The sequence below is a fragment of the Corvus cornix genome, chromosome 4 (genome assembly GCF_000738735.6).
Source record: "Corvus cornix cornix isolate S_Up_H32 chromosome 4, ASM73873v5, whole genome shotgun sequence".
Lineage (NCBI taxonomy): Eukaryota > Metazoa > Chordata > Aves > Passeriformes > Corvidae > Corvus > Corvus cornix.
In genome coordinates, this window is record NC_046334.1 from 50,013,375 (window position 1) to 50,034,063 (window position 20,689).

The 20,689-nt window shown below is 40.4% G+C and overlaps 2 protein-coding genes across 3 annotated transcripts in view; one reads left to right on the forward strand and one right to left on the reverse strand.

The window, feature by feature from the left end:
- The window catches only part of UBE2K (ubiquitin conjugating enzyme E2 K), a 44,661-nt gene extending 35,226 nt beyond the window's left edge, over window positions 1-9,435 (reverse strand). The window contains exon 1 of one of the 2 annotated variants that reach the window (XM_039550530.1): window positions 9,250-9,435. In XM_039550530.1, the coding sequence (XP_039406464.1) occupies window positions 9,250-9,312 (63 nt within the window). In that variant the 5' untranslated portion in view covers window positions 9,313-9,435. The remainder of the gene's footprint in view (window positions 1-9,249) is intronic. The other variant, XM_039550531.1, reaches the window with a different exon arrangement.
- Window positions 9,436-9,495: 60 nt separating this feature from the next.
- SMIM14 (small integral membrane protein 14) overlaps window positions 9,496-20,689 on the forward strand; it is a 55,577-nt gene continuing 44,383 nt past the window's right edge. The window contains exons 1-2 of the mRNA XM_039550532.1: window positions 9,496-9,976; window positions 10,097-10,219. Coding sequence (XP_039406466.1) covers window positions 10,103-10,219 — 117 coding nt within the window. The 5' untranslated portion in view covers window positions 9,496-9,976; window positions 10,097-10,102. The remainder of the gene's footprint in view (window positions 9,977-10,096; window positions 10,220-20,689) is intronic.

A 20,689-nucleotide genomic window follows, 5' to 3' on the forward strand; every position in this document is an offset into this window, starting at 1 on the left:
GCTTTAGTGTCTGTCTAAACTATTTCCGACAAAACCATCACATCAGTCACAGAGACCAGAGGTGTAACTGACACGGCTCTCCTGGCACAAGCCCTAAGTGCAGTTACACAATCATTGCTTGTCTCACTAAGGGATAGTGTGGTTAAACTGGTAAAGTTGTGCCATGAGAGGTGTGTACATAACTGCACACGTACACTCCTGTACTGCTTATTAAGGGCCCCTGCATAGGCTGTGTCGAGCTATGCAAGATATTTACAGCACCTCAGAGCATAAATCATGCACAGGACTTACACAAATGGGATCTGAGCCCACTAAGATACTCGACATCAGTGTGGGCAGAGTGCAAAGGACTCCCCTTCAGGAAAGTAAGGGGGGAAAAGAAAAGATGTGGTTTTCCTATCTTTTTATGCATGGTTCTGTTTTTGATGCAGAACAACTGAAATACCCTGCAGATAAAGCGTGCTTTAATAATAAGTTTGAACCATCCTTTGAATTAGCCATTTCATGAATATACAAAACAATCTGATGTAGACTCTGCAGTCAATTCCGTCTATCTACCCTACTTAGGCTGTTAGCAATTCTACGTATAAAGGAATCACAGGATTCAGTTCATTTTAAATTGATTATGCTAATTCACTCACAGTCTCAGAGCTTGAAGACTTGCAAAAATAGCTCGGAACAGTTTTTCTGTACCAGCTTCCCACATGGACACCCTTATTCCAAAGTGGAAGGGCTTACTTAAACACCATGATGGTTCTAAGAGCTTCCAGAAAGGGAGCAAATAGAACACAGATACCATGATTTCCATTCATGTATGCTACCTTATTTCATAATAGCCTCCTGTATTTTAACACATCCTAACAAAAACTCAAAAACACTTTCTCACAGTTCCCTTTCAGCTAAAAATCAAAAGTGACATATATTCAGCTTGAGCTAAAATACCTGTTTAAGTAAAATATGGACTAATGTACTTGTGGGTTTGAGGTTTTTCCACCCTTCCTAAAACACTTTATAGAAGTATTTTAGAATCTGAAGGTATGTTACCTTAAACTTGCCTTTTTTAAAGTAACTAGACTTACAGTCTTTCATTAGTCTTTCTCCATGAACTGTTGATCATACTGACTAACAATGAATAAAAACAATGAAATAATGAACTTCAGTTAGTTTCTTACGTGTTTTGTGACAAGGTAGATAGAACAGCCCCTATTAGCAATCCAACACAAGAATGATAGACAGGATGAGCTCAGCTCTCTCAGACATTGGCACGGCCAAACTGGAGTTATACTGCAGGACTGACTTTTACAGTGTCCAATAAAGCATAAGGACTGAATGAAGCTTCTTCTGTAGCCATGGATATTCACAGTAGCTCCCTCCTGGGCAGACACTTTGAAGGATGGACAGGAACAATCCATGACCTTAGCACAATTCTGTTGCTATATACTAGACTAACACAGATCTGGTCCTCAAACAGAGTTATTTTTGCTGCTCACAGAGAAACTTTATTTATGATGCAGATATTATTTTGTTAAATACTCAGGGCAAGCATATTCAAGTGCTCCCAACTCAAATACTACAAATATTAACACTGATATAATCTCAAGGGAGAATGCTGGATAACTCAAGAGTGCAGAAGTGGACTACATTCATCTCAGAATATTCAGTGATTCTGTGAAACATCCCTAGAGTGCCATCTAGAATATTATTTGCCAAAATTCCTACTCTTTGCCATAAAAGAACTAAATTGATTCATTTGTATAAATCTGAATTGCAGCAGTTTTACTCAGCTTGTCAAAGACAAAAAGATAGACTGCATTTTAATGACAAACTTTACCCTTAGGCATTTTCTCAATTTAATACCAGCAGCAATTATTAGTGTAAAAGTGATGAAGTATAATAATGACAACTGTCCTTATTAGGACTGTGAAATCTAGGAAGCTAGAAAACATTTAACAGGTAAATAAATTTAAGAACTACCCTAAGTACCTGCACTAGCTTAATGCAAAATAAAGACCACTGGACTGTTAACCAGCACTTTCTTGCAATTTATATTAACATAAATTTACTACGATAAAATGTTAACTTTATTTAAATCTCATACTACGTAAAATGAACTAACCTTAGGACTCTTACACTTCTTTCCTATTAAAGCCAAACTCCTGGAAACAAGCACAGAAGAATGAATGGAATCAGTAAAGGATTGGCTAATTTCTAGCACTGCTTCAGGTCCACAAAGGGCTGTGATCAGAGGGTACCATAATCAGCTACAGTCTATCCCCTCCTGCTAAACTGACTAACCCACTCCTGTAAACAGGGACTGCTCTCTTTCCTTAGGTTTATACAACATTACCAAAGACAACCAAATGAGTCTGACTCCAATGAAGACGTAAGTTTTTCTTTTTTTGTTTTCCACTTACTCCCAATATCTTTAGGATTCTGCCAGCTGATATGTAGACCACTCACTAGAAATCTGGACCCAACCAGATACAAGTTAATATGAAAAAATGTCACTAACTGAACACAGAAAAAAACAACAGATCTTGCCTTCTCTGCACAAATATTCCCACTGCCAGTACTGGGCAAACTCATAGGTCTGGTCAAATGATCGCTGACATTATATGTTATATTTTAAATCACAGATTTGAGTAGTATTCATACTAGTTCTGATTAATACCTACATAATACTGATCCTAAAAGTGCACTGAACTTGAAAAACAGCTATATGGTTTGGGTAAAGAGGCATTAAACTACAAATAACCTAATAATTCTGAAAGATCATCCCAGAAGCGAGAATAACAGGCTGTTTTCTCAACCCTTACGGACAAACTTGTTTGATGGCAAAGACCTACAGAACAATTCTCCATTATTTTCAGTACAAACTAGACGATATAACCAACACACCACAGACAGAATTAAGAAAACCAAAGACGCACAGTAATGGCATTTCACTATCCTTTTTATGTAATTACGTAAAACAGGTCTAAACCTTGTCTTGCCTAAAAGTGTAGGCATGGCTAAAATCACAGTAGACAAAAATTATTTCTGCCAATGTACAAAAGATCCCACAAACAACTATTTTAAAGTTAAGAAAATCTTCACATTTCAGAAGAATGAAGCTTAAAGAAGCAGTACAAATCTCACATTTGCTCCACCTTCAGGGATCCAAACCAGAACTTGTTCAACATAAAAACCCTTAAAGCTTTGCATCTACCAGAAAAGTTCAGCCTCCATTTTGAAAATGAAGAGGATTCATTATTGTCCTACAATAGAAAAAACTTTTGAACGAAAAAGAAATGGTCTACTTTAAAATTTTTCAATTTATTTACAGGGGAGGGTTTTGCCAGATGTGGTGGCAGAGCTGGAACCCTTGTATGTTTTCTTTGACAAACAGAAACAAAACAGTAATTAAAAACCAAACTTATACTAGAGATTCTGTAATCACGCAAGTTGAGACAGCTGGGTAGCTTCTAGTCCCTACCTCCTGCCCAAAGCAGGTCTAATATGAGCAGGTTGTTCAAGAATTTGTTGAATTTTGAACAACTCCAAGGACAGAGATTCTCCAATCTTGCTGATCACACTGCTTAAATGTTTGACTATTATAACTGCAATTTTTTTCCCCACTGTCTAGTCAGAAATTCCCATGTTCCAGCTTGTGTCTGTCACCCCTCACCATATTCCCATGCATTTCTGAGACAAGTCTGGCTACTCTCAAGAGCCTCTCATTAGGTATTTAGATGCAATAGGAAGATGTCCCTCTCAATAGTTCTCTCAACAACATCAACTCTTCCACCCTCGTCTCACACACCTTGTGCTCCAGTCCCTTACCCACCTTGACGGTGTTCTGCTGAGTTCATTTCGGTATGTATCTGGACGCAGAACACTACACACGGTCTCACAAGCACAGAACAGAGGTGAAGAATCACTTCACACAACCCGCTGACTATATTCTTGCTAACCCACTATGTGGTTGGACTTCTTTGCCACCATCATGTTCAACTTGCTCTTCACTAGGTCATGAAGTTCTTTTCCTGCTAGACTGCTTCATTTCCAGTCAGTCTCCAGACTGCATGTATGGATGCATGGAGTTACGTTCTCCCAGGTGCAGGACTTGGCACCTACCTCAGCTGAGCTTCAAAAAGTTCCTGCCAGGACATTCGTTTCTCCGGCCTACTAAGATCCCTTTTTACATAGCAGCTCCAAGCTCCAGTGTGCTGAAACCCCCCCTCACACACATTTTTTTAATCATACACAAGCCTTCTGAAAGACTGAGGAGAAACTGGTACCAATATAATAATGACAGTTTAAATGTTCTTATGTTTATACTTTTTTTACCTTTACACCTTCTAATAGACTAAGCACCCTCAAGCTTTATTCACACAAAGAGTTGCCCTAGTTTTGCCTGGTACAGAGTTATTTTCTTTCCTAGTAGCTTGTACAGGACTGAGCTTTGGATTTAGTCTGAGAATAATGTTGATAACACATTGATGTTGCTGACTACTGCTTACTCTAAGTCAAGGACTTTTTAGTTTCCTATGCTGTGCCAGCGAGCACACGCACAGGAAGCCAGGAGGGTGCATGGCCAGGACAGCTGACCCAAACTGGCCAAAGGGATATTCCATCCCAAAGAATCAGTATAGAAACTGGGGGGGGATTGGCTGGGAGCTGCTGATTGCTGCTAAGGGATGGGCTGGGAACAGCTGATGAGCAATTGCACTGTGCATCCCTTGTCGTTCTCTGGTTTTATTCCTCTCTCTCTTTGTCATCTCCATTATTATTATTATTATTATTATATTTTACTTTATTTCAATTATTAAATTGCTCTTAACACATGGGTTTTACCTTTTTCCAATTCTCCTTCATAACCCATTGTGGGGAGTGGGGCATCTGATTGAGCAGCTGCACGATACCTAGCTGCCCACTGGGATTAAACAATGACAACAATCCCACTGCACTCACTAAACCTCTACCGGCTTCAATGTGACTATTCTTAACAGTTCAAAAGCTAAGCACATGTATCAGCATAAAATGGATACTGTTTAAAAAAAAATGTTGCTGACTCAGGAACCATAATAGAAGACATCTCATTCTTATAAACACCTGCATTGATCCTACATGATAAATAGGAAGAAAAACAAGAATCCTACTAACACTAAAGCACAACTACAACTAAAAGTTTCCACATTGGCGAATTCAGTATCTAGCACCCAAGACTGCCCAAATATAAGCAAACTAAAGCAGTGAAGTTTATCTGAGTCTGAAGATCAAATATCTATGGCTTTTCCAAACAGCAAGAAATTTTCAGAGATGTTACTTAGTATCTTACTATATACTGACATAAATCACAAGACCACTACAGGCAATGATAAAGCCAACACCACAGCTACTCACTAGGTTTTTACAAGTCTAAGAGAGGTATGGCAGACTACAGTTATTTTTCCCTTCTCTTTCACCTGTAAATCACTGAAACACATACAAGATTCCAAAACAAACACTCACTTCCTTCTTGGAAATTAAGTACTTGAAGTTCTTGTTATTAACCTACTATCTTCACTTGAACGCTGTTTTGGGTTCAAGCAAGTTACAAATTTCAACTGCTACTTCTTCAGATATCTGTTCATGAAGATAGTCATATTCCATAAATGCAGCTGAGTTTAATTTACTCTCAGCTTTACCTGGATTTACCTGCCATAAATGTCTGTCTTTTCTCTTTAATAAGAGAAGAGGGTAGATACACCAGCAATTATCTTCTTGCTAAAAGGAAGCTATGTTTCCCAATGTGTTACCTTCAGTACGTGATTAGAGTTTTCACAGCAAAAGGTATCAATTAGGAGAAATCACCTTATATTTCCACATGATAAAAGAAAGCAGATGGCCAGTTAAATATTGAATCCTTCAATTCTAGCATAGTATAATTTTTTTTAAGTGAAACACTGATGCTTTATTAAAATACAAAAACAAGTCACACATAATGTTTAACATACCTAATCAATTACAATACATCTGAGCATCAGTCAATGTGTTTCTATTCATTATTAAATGCCAGACAAGTTCTCCCTCTCATAAGATAGCTGGTTATAAACAGAGAACAGGTAAGGATGTGGCTACCCACTGCAGCATTCCAGTAACTTAATTTTAAAATAATACCAGCTAACCTTCACTAAAACTTTTTCCTACTTAGTAAAAGCAGGATACTATTCTCCTTCCAACTCTTTATTGGTTTCTCCATCATGCTGCAGCTTCACACTTTTGTTAAAAATACACTTTGCCGCTTAGAATTTCAGCCCATAAAGTGAACAAAATAACAGATTAACGAAATGACTGAATAAGAAAAGAGATAAAGTGGAACATCTGATCCCTTGCCTACACATATTTAACCAGTCAAGTTACTACCTAGACTAACTCAACTTCATCTTTGTTACAGATGCACAATACTTCAGCTACCTCAGAATTGTAAAGCTTTCTCCACACACAAACGTAAAAAGTTTTTAAATCATACTTTAGAAAGCACTCCTGACAAAGAAACTTTAGTTAGTTTTATCTATTTAATTCAAATATTTAAGAGATGCAAAGTTACAAGTATCTCTCTTAAATAAACAATACCCTACTTCTTAATGCCATGTTTATAATAAAACTAGAAATAATAAAGCAAGCAGAGCAGAAACACTTTTCTCTTGCTCAAGTGTGAAAAGACTTTAAATACTTTTACAAAGCACTCAAGAAGTCCCAGACTAAACTTAAAAATATGGAAGATCCTTCATCTCTTATCTGTAAACCAGAGAGCAAGGCAGTATTTCACATTTTAGTTATTTCCCAGAAATTACATTTAAGTCAAGGAAACAGAAAGTGCTAAGTAATATGAAAAGTATATTTAGTCCTGAGTAGCAAGAATCATAGATCCTTATCACATCAAGGATAAACACACTTTACAGAATTCTTTCTTCATTTGGAATTTAGTGCTTCCAATACATACTTCATATGCAGAAGAAATTAACTGCCATCCAGCTGCTCCCTTTTACAAACACTTCTGGTTCCACCACTCTATTTCAGCATAAACGTGAGTAATGGAAGAAGACAGAGAACAAACTTCCTATATACTTTTCTCCCTGTGTGCCTACCCTCTTCCCAGGCATTTGTGCTCCTACTGCATCTACAATGAAACAGGGGGGGCTGCTCTTCGAGTAGTTCAAAGCATTAAATCAATAATAATTTAAGAACAGATAATGTGAGCCACTTTGCCTTCAGAGAGGGACTTACAAACTTCTAAACAACAAATATAGCATTGCCATTCATTAAAAAGATTTATTTCTTTTTAAAGAAACCAGATTTAATAATAATTTTAGTAAATAGTAAGAAAACTCCTTTTTTTGTTTTGTGATTTGTAGTATTTAGGTGGACCTTCATTCATCATCCCACTCCGTATGTTTTTACACTCAGCGATATTGACACCATAGTTTGACTGCCCTGGAACGTACAAACATTCAAAAAAACTTTGCTTGCAACTTTGATAACCATTGAGTAATGCTGAAATTTTGCATTCAAGACATGGGAGTTCGTATAGTCTGTAAATAGCAATTTTATACATACTCATACATCACCATGACACTCATGTAGCTTGCTAATGGCAGAAGAAAAAGAAATATCAAGAGTCTGCTGTACTATAATTTTGAAATTTCATTAATTGAATTTCATAAGAATTATGACCTTTTTTCTGGCTACCTTTAGGCAGCTCAAAGGCTATTTTATAATAATATTCATTTCCAAAATTCTGTAACTGAACCCTGCAGACTAAACAAACAGAAATGATCAAAAATGTGCACACTGGAATCAACCTTTACAGTAAGAAAATTTACTGTGGACCTCCCCCAGAACCTGTGTAAGTTAAGGCTTCTTTTTCTTCCTACATAAAGCGAAGGGAAAGGGTTTTGAAGCCTTTAGACAGCACTTCCAAATAGACTTCTTTGTTTCCACAGTATCAGCTGGTTATATGGGGTATGAGGTCTACATTCTCTAGCTTTGGTATAAAGGTATCCACCTAGAAATTTCTCTTGGTCTACATGCAATTCTGTATTGCTGTGCAATAGCTTTGCAAAACCAGCCTGGGCTCTAAAGGCAGCTGTAAAACAAGGCCCTTACATTTTTCTAGGGGCTAGTTCAAGCTGCATAGCAACAATGTTGCTACCACACAATTTAAAAGTACATCAACTACTGCTACCCTAAACGTGTTTTCCTTAAGCCATTAGCACTTTTCAAAAATTATCCTCTCACTTTTTTCTCAGTGAATATGTCCAGATTTCCAAAACACCAGCTTTAAGAGTTACATATTCACATTAATATTTCACAAGCATCTAACCTGCAACATCATCCCAAGTAGGACGACAATGACGACACAACCATTAAAACCCATCTGGCTGATGTCCACCAACTCAGACACAGACATAGCAAAAGCTGTATTAATGCAACCCTGCAAACACTGCTATATATTCCCCCAAACTGATCAGAACTTCTTTACTGCTGCCCTGAAAGTAATCAGCCTCTCTTACTGACCACCATATACCTCTGAACATACTGATCAGGAAACGAGGTAACATGACTGAAATGAGTGAGGCTTTAAAAGCATCCATCTGAAGGTGAGTAACCCTGCAGTGGGATAAAGGAAGTTCTGTATACAGGGAAGCTAAATGGGGGTTTAATGGCAACCGCTAAAAAAAACCAAATATTAAACCCGTACCCTGCAGCCTCTGGCACTGGCGAGCCAAACGGGTCAGCTGAAAGGGATGCGCGGGATCACGTACCCCCACATTGCCCTCCTCAATCCACCTCATCCATCCCTCCCGGCCCTCCCGGTGCCGCGCGGGCGGACGCGGGAGGGCGCGTGCCGGGGGTCCCCGCGGAGGCTGGGCCGGCCCCACCCGCCCCGCCCCGTGGCCTCCGGCCTGGCGGCGCTCCCGAGCACCGACCGCCAGGAGCCCTCGCCGGGGGCCGGCCCTCCCGGCCTCCTCGGGCCCCGCCGCCAAGCTTTCTGCGACCCCCTCCTCCTCCTCATCCCAACGGCTGGCGGGCCCCGTTTCCCCGGGAATCGCCATTCCCCTCCCAGAGGCCGTGGGACGGGCCCACCTCCAGCACGGGGAGGTGGGGCCGAGGGGGGTGCGGGGTCCCCGCGAAGGCCGGCAGGGCGCCCGCACCGTCCCCCGCTGCCCACGCTCACACGGGGGAGGGTGGCGGCGCGCAGGGGGAGGGGGGAGAGGCTCTGACCTCTTCGCTCTTCAGCACCTCCTTGAACTCCCGCTTGATCCTCTGCACCGCGATGTTGGCCATCTCCGCAGCGGGCACCCCTCGCCCCCTCCGCGCCGGGCCCAGCGAGCTCCACCGCCGCTCCGCTGGAGAACTCCCGGCCCTACCAAAATGGCGCCCGCGCCGAGCATGCGCGATAGGGCCACTGCCGCTCCTCAGGAGGGGCCGCGAGAGTGTGGCCGGAGCGGCACCGGGGCGGCGGCGGCGGCGGGGTCGTGCCGTGCCGGGCCGGGCCGGGCCGGGCCGGGCGTCCGCGGCTGGATGCTGTCGATGGGGTGGTTGCGGCCCGGGCGTTCTCGGCTGCCACCTCCCCGCTGACCCCGAAGAAAGGGTGCGCTGCCCACCTGTGGAGGCGCAGGGGTTCGCCCCGCTGGCCTCCCACCCGGCCGTCCCGGGAGACACCTGCCCCGAGCCGCTCGCCGTGTCACTGGCCGGGCGGGCCCGTGGCGAGAGCGTGAGGAGACACCTTGTCAGGCAGAGCCCCGCCGCGGGCGGGCCCCGGGGCAGAGCTGAGGCCGTTGCGTTGTCATGGCTCCCGCCCGGCCCTTTACCCGCGGTGGGGTGAGCCCTGAGGCAGCGGCCGGTGAAGGGGTGAAGGAGCACTCTTGGGAGGGCTGGGCCGGGTCCGCGGTAGCGGGAGAAATGTCTGAGGTGTCGCTGAGGAAACAGCTGGCTCAAGGAGCAGCTGGTATGTCTTCTGGTGAAGCCCCCGAGCAAAAAGAACCAGGGGGCTCTCATGTAACTTAAGAATCTACCCACCTGGGCCCATAACGGCGGTTTCTCTATTTTTTCCCTTTATGCTCGGCAGAGGAAAATGTTATTCTTTACACATCTCTCTCCCAGACCTGCTCCTCGTCCTCTTCCCCCCTCCCCCTGGAGACGCTGGTACCTCCTCACACGGGGCCTGGGGAACTTGCAGGCCCAGGAACAGGTAACTTACGGGGAACAGTGAAAGGAACTGCTTATTTTCACGGATTCTGCTACAGTATTTTAAAAGTAGAGTAAAAGGCAAAGGTCACCCCAGTCTAATAGGCATTTTACCGCAGAAGCAAACACGGGCACCCACAGATGTTGCTTCTGTTCTGAAGTAGGGTAACTGACCATAACTTCTAACCTGAGGTGTGTAACATAAGGTATGCTATCGAAGAGCATAGATAGATTTTCAGAGGGGAACATGAGATTGCATTTTGAACTGTTGTTTATTCAGGAACCAGAGGCTTTCAAGACATTAAGGTTTACAGAAACATTTTCTAGGGCCCCATTTTAACGGTGCAGTGCAGGACAACGTACAACATAGACATTTATCTCAACAAATGTCAGCTTCTGGTAGGGCTGTTTTCTGCAAGTGCTGTTCATTTATCTCCATTAGTATACACAGCATTTTGACTCATATGCACAATAAAGAAAGTATAGGCCCAAGCAACAAAAAAATAAATAAATTTTAAAAATCTGTCAACTATATACAGATGCATATAGTCCTTTTAATGTGTTTACTCTTCCCCTGTAGTTTGACTGGGAAAAGTTCATTTTTCTGCAAAAATGTTGTACCATGTGCATCTGTTCATCAAATTAGTTCTTTTTCAGATTAAAACTTTTAAATGTATTACACAATCCAGTTTTTCAGCTGAGGTTTTCAGTACATTTATGAAAAGGACCATTTTGCAGTAGGCCTGGTTTCTTTTTAATGACTTACAGTGTGATCTTGGACCTTCATCTTGAGAATAATTTAGACATCCAAGTTCCACTGATGTGTCTTAAATTCCTTTTGAGGAGGTAGGTCACGACTTTTCTGTGCCATTGGCTCTCACCAACAAAGAAAGGATAATAACTCTTTTTTCCCTCTTAGATGAAAGTTAGGTTTATAGAGTGCTGAGCAACTATGAGTACTATAGACAAAAATAATACAGGTAGTACATAAAATCTCCAGGTTAAATCCTTCATGTCTTTTCAGGCAGCTCATAGAAAGAAGCTAAGCTCCCAATATTCAGATTTTGCTCTGAATGGAGTGGAAAACATGACCTTTATCAAGTGTCAAAATCCTTTGTGTTCCTGTGAGTATGCTTTTATGTTATAGGTAGTAGACATCCAGTAACAGCCATGGTAAAGGGCAGTGATTTTGCCTGTTTGTAACTAGGTTCATTTCCATGTGCTCATTTGGATTACGAATGTCAGAGCCTGTTACTGCAAAAATGAAATTAATATGAATTACTGTATCTCTTTTCCTTGGTATACCGTATTCCTTTCCCTTGTCCTTAAATAGGCATTTTTCACTTACCTCGCAACTGTTTCATATTCACCATATACTGTGTTAATTTTCTCTTTGCTGAAAGACAGATATAAAAAGGCTTTTTGGCTGGTAGAACAGAGTAGTGGTGAGTTTTGCCAGGATCAAAATCTACATAAAAATCAGTACCTTACATAATCAGCATGCTGGGAGTATCATTTATACCTCCTATACTGTTCTGTAATTTATTATATTTTACTATTTTACAGAAGAATCTGCAGGGTTTTAGGGTAGAACAGGACCATAGACTTCGAATAGGTGTTTTGGGGGTTGGTTTGGCTTGGGCGGAACGGGGGTGTTGGGTTGGTTGGTTTGTCTGTTGTTTTATTTTTGCTTTATTAAAAAAGAAAATTCTTAGACAAAAAATGAGAACATAGCCTCTTTGTGTGATTTCAGTGACTTCCATGTCTGACTCCCTAATATATTTTATGGTATGTTGATAATAAACCCCTGAATTAAGTTCTCATTAGTCTTTTGCCCTTAGGAAAATCCATACACAAAATGTACAGCTGTAGTCCATTGAATATAGCTCATTTTTTGAATTTAAAAAATTTGTAGTATATATGATTTCAGGAGATAGTTCTTTCATTGATCCTATCATCATTTTAGTCTCATACTGAACAGTTCTTTCAACATCAGCTTTTACAAGCTGGCTGCAGATTGGTTTATGCTTTTGCCCATTGGTGTTGATCACAACTAATAGAGTGGGAGATACTCAGAATTGTATCTGTGCATTGTTTATTATGCTTGGCATATTATTTTGAAATACTTCTGGAAGTGGGAGCAGATGATATGGTGTATTAAATGAAGTTCAAACTACGTAAGATTATTGCAGGAGGAAAGTTGAGAGGATCAGTGCCTATAATGTAAGGTCAGTGGTTGTAAGGCCTCAGCCCAAGTTCTCAATATGGAAAGACTAACAATATTCGCTAGCCAGTGCTAGGATAACCAAACATCCTAAACACCGTGTCATTTCCCATGTAAGATGGGAAGTACTGTCTGTCATGCAACCTATATGTAGGAAACAGCTCCCCACATTTTCATGGAAAAGTGGCTATGGTTCATGCAAACTTTGTGTGCATTGGACTCACTTGCTGTACATCCAGTATAGTCACCATGTGTATGGTTCTTCTCTCTCTCAGACTATGGATGCCCCTAGCCCCAGTGTACTGACTGGGGACTCCAAGATGCTTATGACAGCACTAAGTATGATTTACTTTCTGTTCAAGTTAAGATTCTTGGTGATCTTTTTCTCATTTCAATATTTTCCTAATTTTATTCTTTTCATATCAATAGGACATTTTTCTAGTAGAATTACTTAGAGAAAATTTGGAATTATTGAGATTGTCCCCTGTGATTAGAGGAAAATGAGGTTTTTGAGACAATAACTTTCCAGTATGCAGAATTCTATTCCTCTTTTACTGTTTTATGTCTTGCATAACAAAACTACCACCTCCTCATCTTGGCTTCTTTAGTTTAGAAAAATCAAAAATGTCAGGCTTGATCTTCTCTCATTGTTGCTGGAGGATTTCTTATTGGAGAGGAAAGCTATCTCAAGAGATATGTATATTGATTTCAGTCCTTTTAGAAACGGGTTGAACTTGTAGCATTTTTAATTCTTATTTTATTTATTTCATGGGATATCCATATAAGGATTAACTTTACAGGCTTTGTTAGTATTAGATTATATGCACTTTGCATTTAAATGTTTGTATGCTCATTTATAATAATGCTTTATTTTTTAAAAAGGCAACAAATAATATTCATATAACTAGGTTATTTTTAAATTTAACCTTCGTTTTCCACGAAAGGTAGACTATAGCTCTCTATGATCCCAGCTTTTAACAGAAAAATGCAGAAATTGTCTTTTTTATCTGCGTATCATTCAGCCCATTTCAGAGACTAAGAATAAATTTAGCCAGCACGTTTATTGTCTGTCATATTGTGTTCCTATTGTGGCAGCGTCTGGATGATTCAACTTATCCTGGAGATTAGCGTTATCACAAAAATAACTAACTGGTCGTGCAAGTTGACCGAGTTCTAAGATGTCAACTTTCCTGTTCCTCCTATAGGTGTCCATGTCCGGTTGCGTGGCCAGGTGTAAGAGTGCCCTCTCCTGGGTGGAACAGGGCAGTTTGCCTTGTTCGACTGAGACGGATCCCTCTGTTGGGAAGCTTTCTTTGCCTTACAAATAACTCATGTTACTGTCACTGCCTTGTCCAGCCGTACCTGTAGGAGTTCTGTAGGCAGAAATGCCAAAACCAGTAGAACAGAAATTGTTTGGTGTTCAGGAAGAGAGAGGAAGTATTCACTCAAGATGCCTGCACTTACCAAATTATAGTTTTCATGTCATTAGCAGATTAAATATATATGCATTAAAAGGCAGTAAGGGTTCTAACTAAATATTAGAGTGATGTGAAGTCACTCAGGTTGAATTCATATGATGCAATTCATCTGAATTAGTGGAGTTAGATCATAGTTTCATAGAAAGGTACAAAAGGGAGTTAGAGCTGCCTTAAAAGGCCAGCTGGATAGCTTTTCCTGGCCAGCTGGACATTACCTTCTCCTCATGGCCTTAGGATTTGTGACTGAATAAAAAATGCTACTATTTTAATGACTGTAGGGGCTAAATTCAGATCCAGACTGATACTCAGAAAACCTCTATTTTATAAAAGTCATCAGGACTGAAGTATATCAGTCTTTTAGCTAGAAGCTTAAATTTGTTGTTCAGTGCAGTGGTAGCTAGGGAAGTGCTTAAATGCAGCAAGTAAGTTAGAGAGAAGATAAAATGGCATTAATATTTTGAAGTGATTGTTTGAGGGTGGAGTTAGAGTTGCTCATTAGGAGATCTGAGTTTGGAATTAGAACTAGAGCAGCAAATAATTGTGAAGCAGTAATTGAATGAATTTGGGAATCCAGAATAAATGAAAGATAAACCCACTTCCTTTGGTAGTGGTCTTTAATTGCTAAAATATTTTCATGTTCCTAACAATGTAGATAAGCAGACTGCTAGGAAGCTCACTTTGTATAAGTGGTCCAACTGCCATCATATATATCAAATTTGTGTCTCTGGGATGGTTCCACCTGGCTTTCTGTATTTTCGTTTGAGCAGATAGGCATCACTTAATTCAGGGAGTGTATGTTGCAAACTCATCTCCTAAATCACTGCTGCATCTTCTCGGGAGAAAAGGATGAGACTGGACACCTTTCCTCTTAATGTACATAACCTGAGACATAGAGCCATCAATGCAGGCTGCAGAGATGGATTAAGCTCCTGCAGGCAATAGTCTTATGAAGTACATGTGGTCCCACCTCAAAAAAGGTTTCCAGCTGTAAGAGAATATGGATTAAAGATGTATGAATAACCACGGTGTAATACAAGAATATGTGCAATAAAATGAGAAATCTACTAGAAGCCAAGCCACAGAGACAATATACTCCAGCATACTTTACATATCAATTGTTAAGAATTCCTTCAATGATCTCTCTGTTTTGTAAAGCATGAGACTTTTTAGGGATCCTGAAAGGTTGGACTAATAAAAAAACAATCTGGAGCTCTTGAATTCAGCTATTATTGCTTGGTCCAGCAATTTTTGATTCTGAGGGTTTTGGAAAATTGTATCTAGAATTTGAACTTACTTCTAATGATGGCTATTTTGCTAAACTACAGTATAATCTGTCATGATGGGCACCAAATCCACAACTGATGGAAGTCTTTTGGAACCGTCTACAACAAAAATTTACAAAATAGTGAAGTTTGTCAGAGATCATCCAGAAAGAGCTCAGCTGTGACAGATGGGTAATTTATCAGGCTCTCTTGTTGTAGATATGTTGATACCATCCTAAAATAGCTGCATTTTGGAGATTAGAACAATTTTGTATTAGGAAAAACATCCCAATTTTTCTATTGATCTTATTACAGTAGAATAATAATTTAGAGTTAAATCCTTAAGTCTAAATCCCTAGTCAGTGTTTGCACCACAGGTCTGTAAAAAAAAGTTAATTGAACAGCATTTGAAATCATAGAAACCAGTAAGGATCTGTTCAAGAATAGAAGTCAAGACAATCAGATTTGTTATTTTCCTAACCTGATTGTCTTCAGTTTGTCCATGTGGCTAGCAAGAACAGAGCACCTGGAAACTTACTAGAGAAAACTGAGAATAAAGTTAGTTTAAACAAACAAGGCTCAAATAGTGTTCTGTATTGAGTAATGTACAGTTTCCCTGAACACAGCAGATACAAGCCATTTCTCTGGTCTGTGGATTTCTGCCAGGCATGCAATGTTTCACAGAACAGTATCTAGAAAATCCCTGCTATTCTGTGTGTCTTTCTTTTCAGTAATAGCATATGCCTTTGTTTAGGTGGAAGATCTAGTTCAGGTGTAAGGGGTTTCTTGTCTTGAACATTCTTCTCAAATGAAAGCTAGTAATTATAGCTGTTTCAGTGAAGTATTATCCATCTCATAAAAATCCCTGTTACAGCTTTCCCATCTTTCTGACAGTGCAAAAAGATCACATGGTGAATTGGAACTAGCTTTTAAAGGCAGTATTCTTGACTGTGTCTTTCTTTCTCCTTGCTTAGTCATACTGGGAAATATTCAGGCATGCTGTATGATTGTCTCTCAAGATTTTGCAGATTCTAATTCTTAGTCCTAGGCATGTTATGACATTACGCTGTTGGTCCCTTCCCCAAATACAGACCAGACATAAAAGATATTAACACTTCCTGCAGACATATTTATAGGTGCCATACTATATCATATTATCACTCATTCCAAATAATTTTACTCCCACAGAAATTGCAGTGAGAATGCTTTGCAGGTGTATCTGCTCCTGGGTTCCCTCTTAAGCGGCACAGTATCACAGAATCACAGCAGGGTCAAGGTTGAAAGGGACCTTTTGAGATCGTCTAGTCCACCTTTCCTGTCAAAGCGGGGTCAGCCAGAGCAGGTTGCCTCACCAGGACCATGTCCATTTGAATGTATTTATGGATATGAGACACCGCAGCCTTTGTGGGCAACCTCTACCAGTGGTCAGTTGGCATCAGAATAAAGAAATGTTTTCATATGTTTAGCTCTTGTCCTGTCACTGGGCACCATTTTGAAGGGACTGGCTCAGTATTTTCTCTACAGAGGAGTTAGGCTTCTGCTATAATACAGCTTTGGCTTCCAGTCTTTCCATTCTTCTTTTTCAGTAATTACCTTCAGTTTTAGAGATGTCATCTATGTCTAATAATTGCCTTAGTAGCTTAACAAAATGTAACCACAGTAACCTGTTTAAACACCAAAAATGTAAATTCGTATTTTCAAACACCAAAATGGTTTCCCTCAATCTGTATGGTGTTTTTGCAAAATTTATGAACTGTGAGTTCAGTTGAATTATAGAATGGTTTGGGTTGGAAGGTACCTTAAAGATCACCTACTTCCAACCCCCTGTCATGGGTGACACTTTCCACTAGACCAGGTTACTCAGGGCCCTATTCAACCTGGCCTTGAGCACTTCCAGGGATGTGGCAGCCACAGCTTCTCTGGGCAACCTGTTCCAGTGCTTTACCACCCTCACAGTAAAAATTTCATCCTAATAAACCCATTGTAAAAAGTCTCTCCAGCCTTCTTGTAGGCCCCTTTTAGGTACTGGAAGGACACAATAAAGTCTCCCCCGAGCTTTCTCCAAACTGAACAGCTCTCAGCTGTTCCTCATAGGAGAGGTGCTCCATCATCTTCGTGTCTCTCCTTTGGACTCATTCCATCAGGTCCATGTCCTTCTTATGTTGGGGGACCCAAAGCTGGATGCAGCACTCCCGGTGGGGTCTCAGAAGAGCACAGTAGAGGGGATGAGTCATGTCCCTTGACCTACAGACCACACTTTTGATGCAGCCCAGGATACAATTGGCTTTATGGGCTGCAAGCGCATGTTGCTGGGTCAAGTCCAGACTCTCATCCACTGGCACTCCCAAGTCCTTCTCAGCAGAGCTGCTCTCAATCCATTCTCCTCCCAGCCTGTATTTGTCCCTGGGATTGCCTTAATCTATGTGCAGGACCTTGCACTCAGCCTTGTTGAACTTCATGAGGTTTGCACAGACCCACCTTTCAAGTCTCTCAAGGCCCCTCAGGATGACACCCCTTCTCTCCAGTGTGTTGTTCGCACCACTCAGTTTGGTGTTGTCAGCAAACTTGCTGAGGGTATACTACAGAATTCTTTTTTCCTGACCAGACAGTGTTGTCAAGTTCTGTAAAGCCGAATTTTCTTTCTTATACTAAACCACTTGTAGGGTTTACAACTCCTCTTCAACAGGTGTGACATACTACAGCAAACATCCAGCTGCATCATACCACATCCTCAAACAAAATTTGCTTAAGAGCAAATGTGCACAAGTTAAAACCCTTGCATTTTGTCTATACAGATCTTGCCCAGCTGAGAGAGCAGTCATTTCTTGTACACTTGTCAATACTCATGTTCTCATATCCGAAGTAAAAGGTATGGTGGAATGTGCTACAGAAACCAGAGTATTGCTTACAGTGATAATAGATGGGATTCTTTTCCAACAATGTGATTTAGTTCTCTGTAGTCCATACAGAGATGCTGCCGCGTTTTATGTGGTAAAATACTGATCTCCAAGCACTGACTGGCAGAGTAATGCCTTTTGATACACCTCCTCAGCAACATGTGAAATGTCTTCTCTTTTTGTCATATCTTTTTTCTTAGTAAATAATGCCTTGTTTTTTAATGGATGGTTACTCTTAAATTTCAGTCATATACCAAGTGATACTAACTGCAAACTGTGTATATCCATTTCAGATCAAAGTAATTCTCAGTTCATGACCAGAAAATTTCAACTCATTGCTGCTTCTTCGTTATATGTAGTAAAGTGTTTACTTCAAAAAATCCTTTGGGACCTTGTTTTCATTTTTTCTCATATTTTTTTCTGCACCTGATATCAAATCTGCTTGCTTGCATTTTAGGTTGTGGTTTGTCTGTTAGATATGGCTTCTTCTATTAGGCATTCACTTGGAAAGAAACAGGGATTAATTTTTATTTCAAGTCTGTGAGAACTGTAACAGTTGAGGGCTCTGACTCATGTTCGGAGGCATTTTGAGACTAAATGCTGAAATGGCTCGGAACATAGAGGGTGACATGAGATGTGTTTTTCCCGAGTGGCAGCAGTTTTCAGATTAATATAGCAATGTTAGCTGCTGGTAAATTTATGGCTGCAGATAGCTTATGTGAACTACAGTTGCTTATGAAGCAGTTCATTCTGTTCTTTGTGAGGAAGCCACCACAATTTTGCAGCTGCTATTATGATTTCTGCTCCAGAGGAAAAACAATTTTTTAAGGTTATACCAGTGTTGGTTCATTTAGACCACATTTTTAGAGGGGATTGCCCAAAGTAATTGCAAAAGAATGTTCCCAACACTGATTGGATAATTATCAATGTAATTTAGTGGACTATTAACTTATGTGGTTACTGAGAACTTACTATTCTAATATTACAAAACCATTTCAGCCTAATTCAGATGGTGTATCTTTACCAGTGAGTGTTATCATTAACAGTTTGGTGGCTCAGGACTTAATCCTCTATTTCTAAATTGCTTTTTGCAAACCTGACCTTGTAAGTGTCCCAATTGACCTGCTTGCATTTCATAGTAAATCTAAATTACTAGTCGATATTCTAGTTAAGTATAACATAATCCTTGTCATCCCCTCAACTTCAGATTTCCTTCATCTGTTTCCTAGTTTGGAAAACTTCACCAGGCAGCTGTGGTCTGGCAGCATTGCAGCAATCCTTTGTGGTCATTTTCCCTGGACTGCGGCTAATTGATCACAAAAGTCTGTTGGTGTGTGGATGCTTCAGAAGCACAAATGATCCTCCATAGGTCCTCTGACAATTTCAATGGGCGTTCTTGTTTACACTGAGCCATATTTTTTCTGTGAGTTTTGACGATTGTGGTTGAGTGTTCATTAAGTTTATATCTGCACATCAGCACAAAATCTGGCAGTAAAAATTTGGTTCAGTGGTGATTACATGAGAAATATCTGTTAATTTAACATAAGTACACAATATAGACTTTGTGCCGACCAATTCACAGGCTTGCTGCCTAGTGTCCCAAAGTGTTTTTCAGTTCTCCAGAGCTTTGTGAGGTGCCAGCCCAGCTGAATTCTAGGAATGCTTGCAGGCAACTTTTCTAAGAACTTGGCTTCTTTTTCCAAAATTAGATTTCCATTTCCAAAAATCCCAGTGTTGCTGCCAAAAGGCCTCTCTTACCTTGCTACAACAAGGGTAGTTAATAATCTTTTCCTTTCCACTTCCTAGGTGCCATTTTCAGACCATTTTGCAGACCTCTTCCAAATGGCTCATTGGTATCAAAATTTGCAGCAGAGTTTTCTGCAGATTTCTTCTAGGAATAGCGTTATCTACTCATTATGAACTTCATACAAGAAAAGAGGGAGCAGACAGAAAAGGAGTTGCATTAAGAGAAGTTGCCCCATTTCTAGGTCATTTTTCAGATCTCCTGAAACTGCATGAATTGCAGATGAAGAATATCCACTCCACAGAGTATCTGGATGTCAGTGATACAATGCCTAGTGACATGACTTATGCAGCAAAGATGAGAACATCAGCAGAAAAAGAACTTCAGAATAGGAAAAGTAACATTCTTCAGTGTCTGTAAACAAGCTCATTCATTATTTGGCAAGTTAGATCACCAACATGACTCCTACTTTTCCATTGCCTACTGGGGTAGAAAAGTTGAAAGCTAGCACTGTGATGTGGAATGTGACACCTGCCTGTTGCTTCACAAAATGCTCAACCCACACTACTTTGAGATGATGGACATAGAGAATGTCATAGTAAGTTTTGCTCAACTTCCACCCTCCTCCATTGTACAGGGTTTTGGTGGAAGGAATATTACCACCCTCCGCCCTTTAAGCAGAGTTGTCTTCATAGTTTTAGCTTGGCAGTGGGCATCACAATTCTTCTAGTGTGCCAAAATCAGGGGATTCACTATTCTGACCTTGTTACTAGCTGATTTTGAATGCATCTCATGCCTTTGTTCATAAAGTAGTCTAAGTCATCACTGTTTTCATCATAGTTTGACTGCCAGAACAGAGACTTCATAGT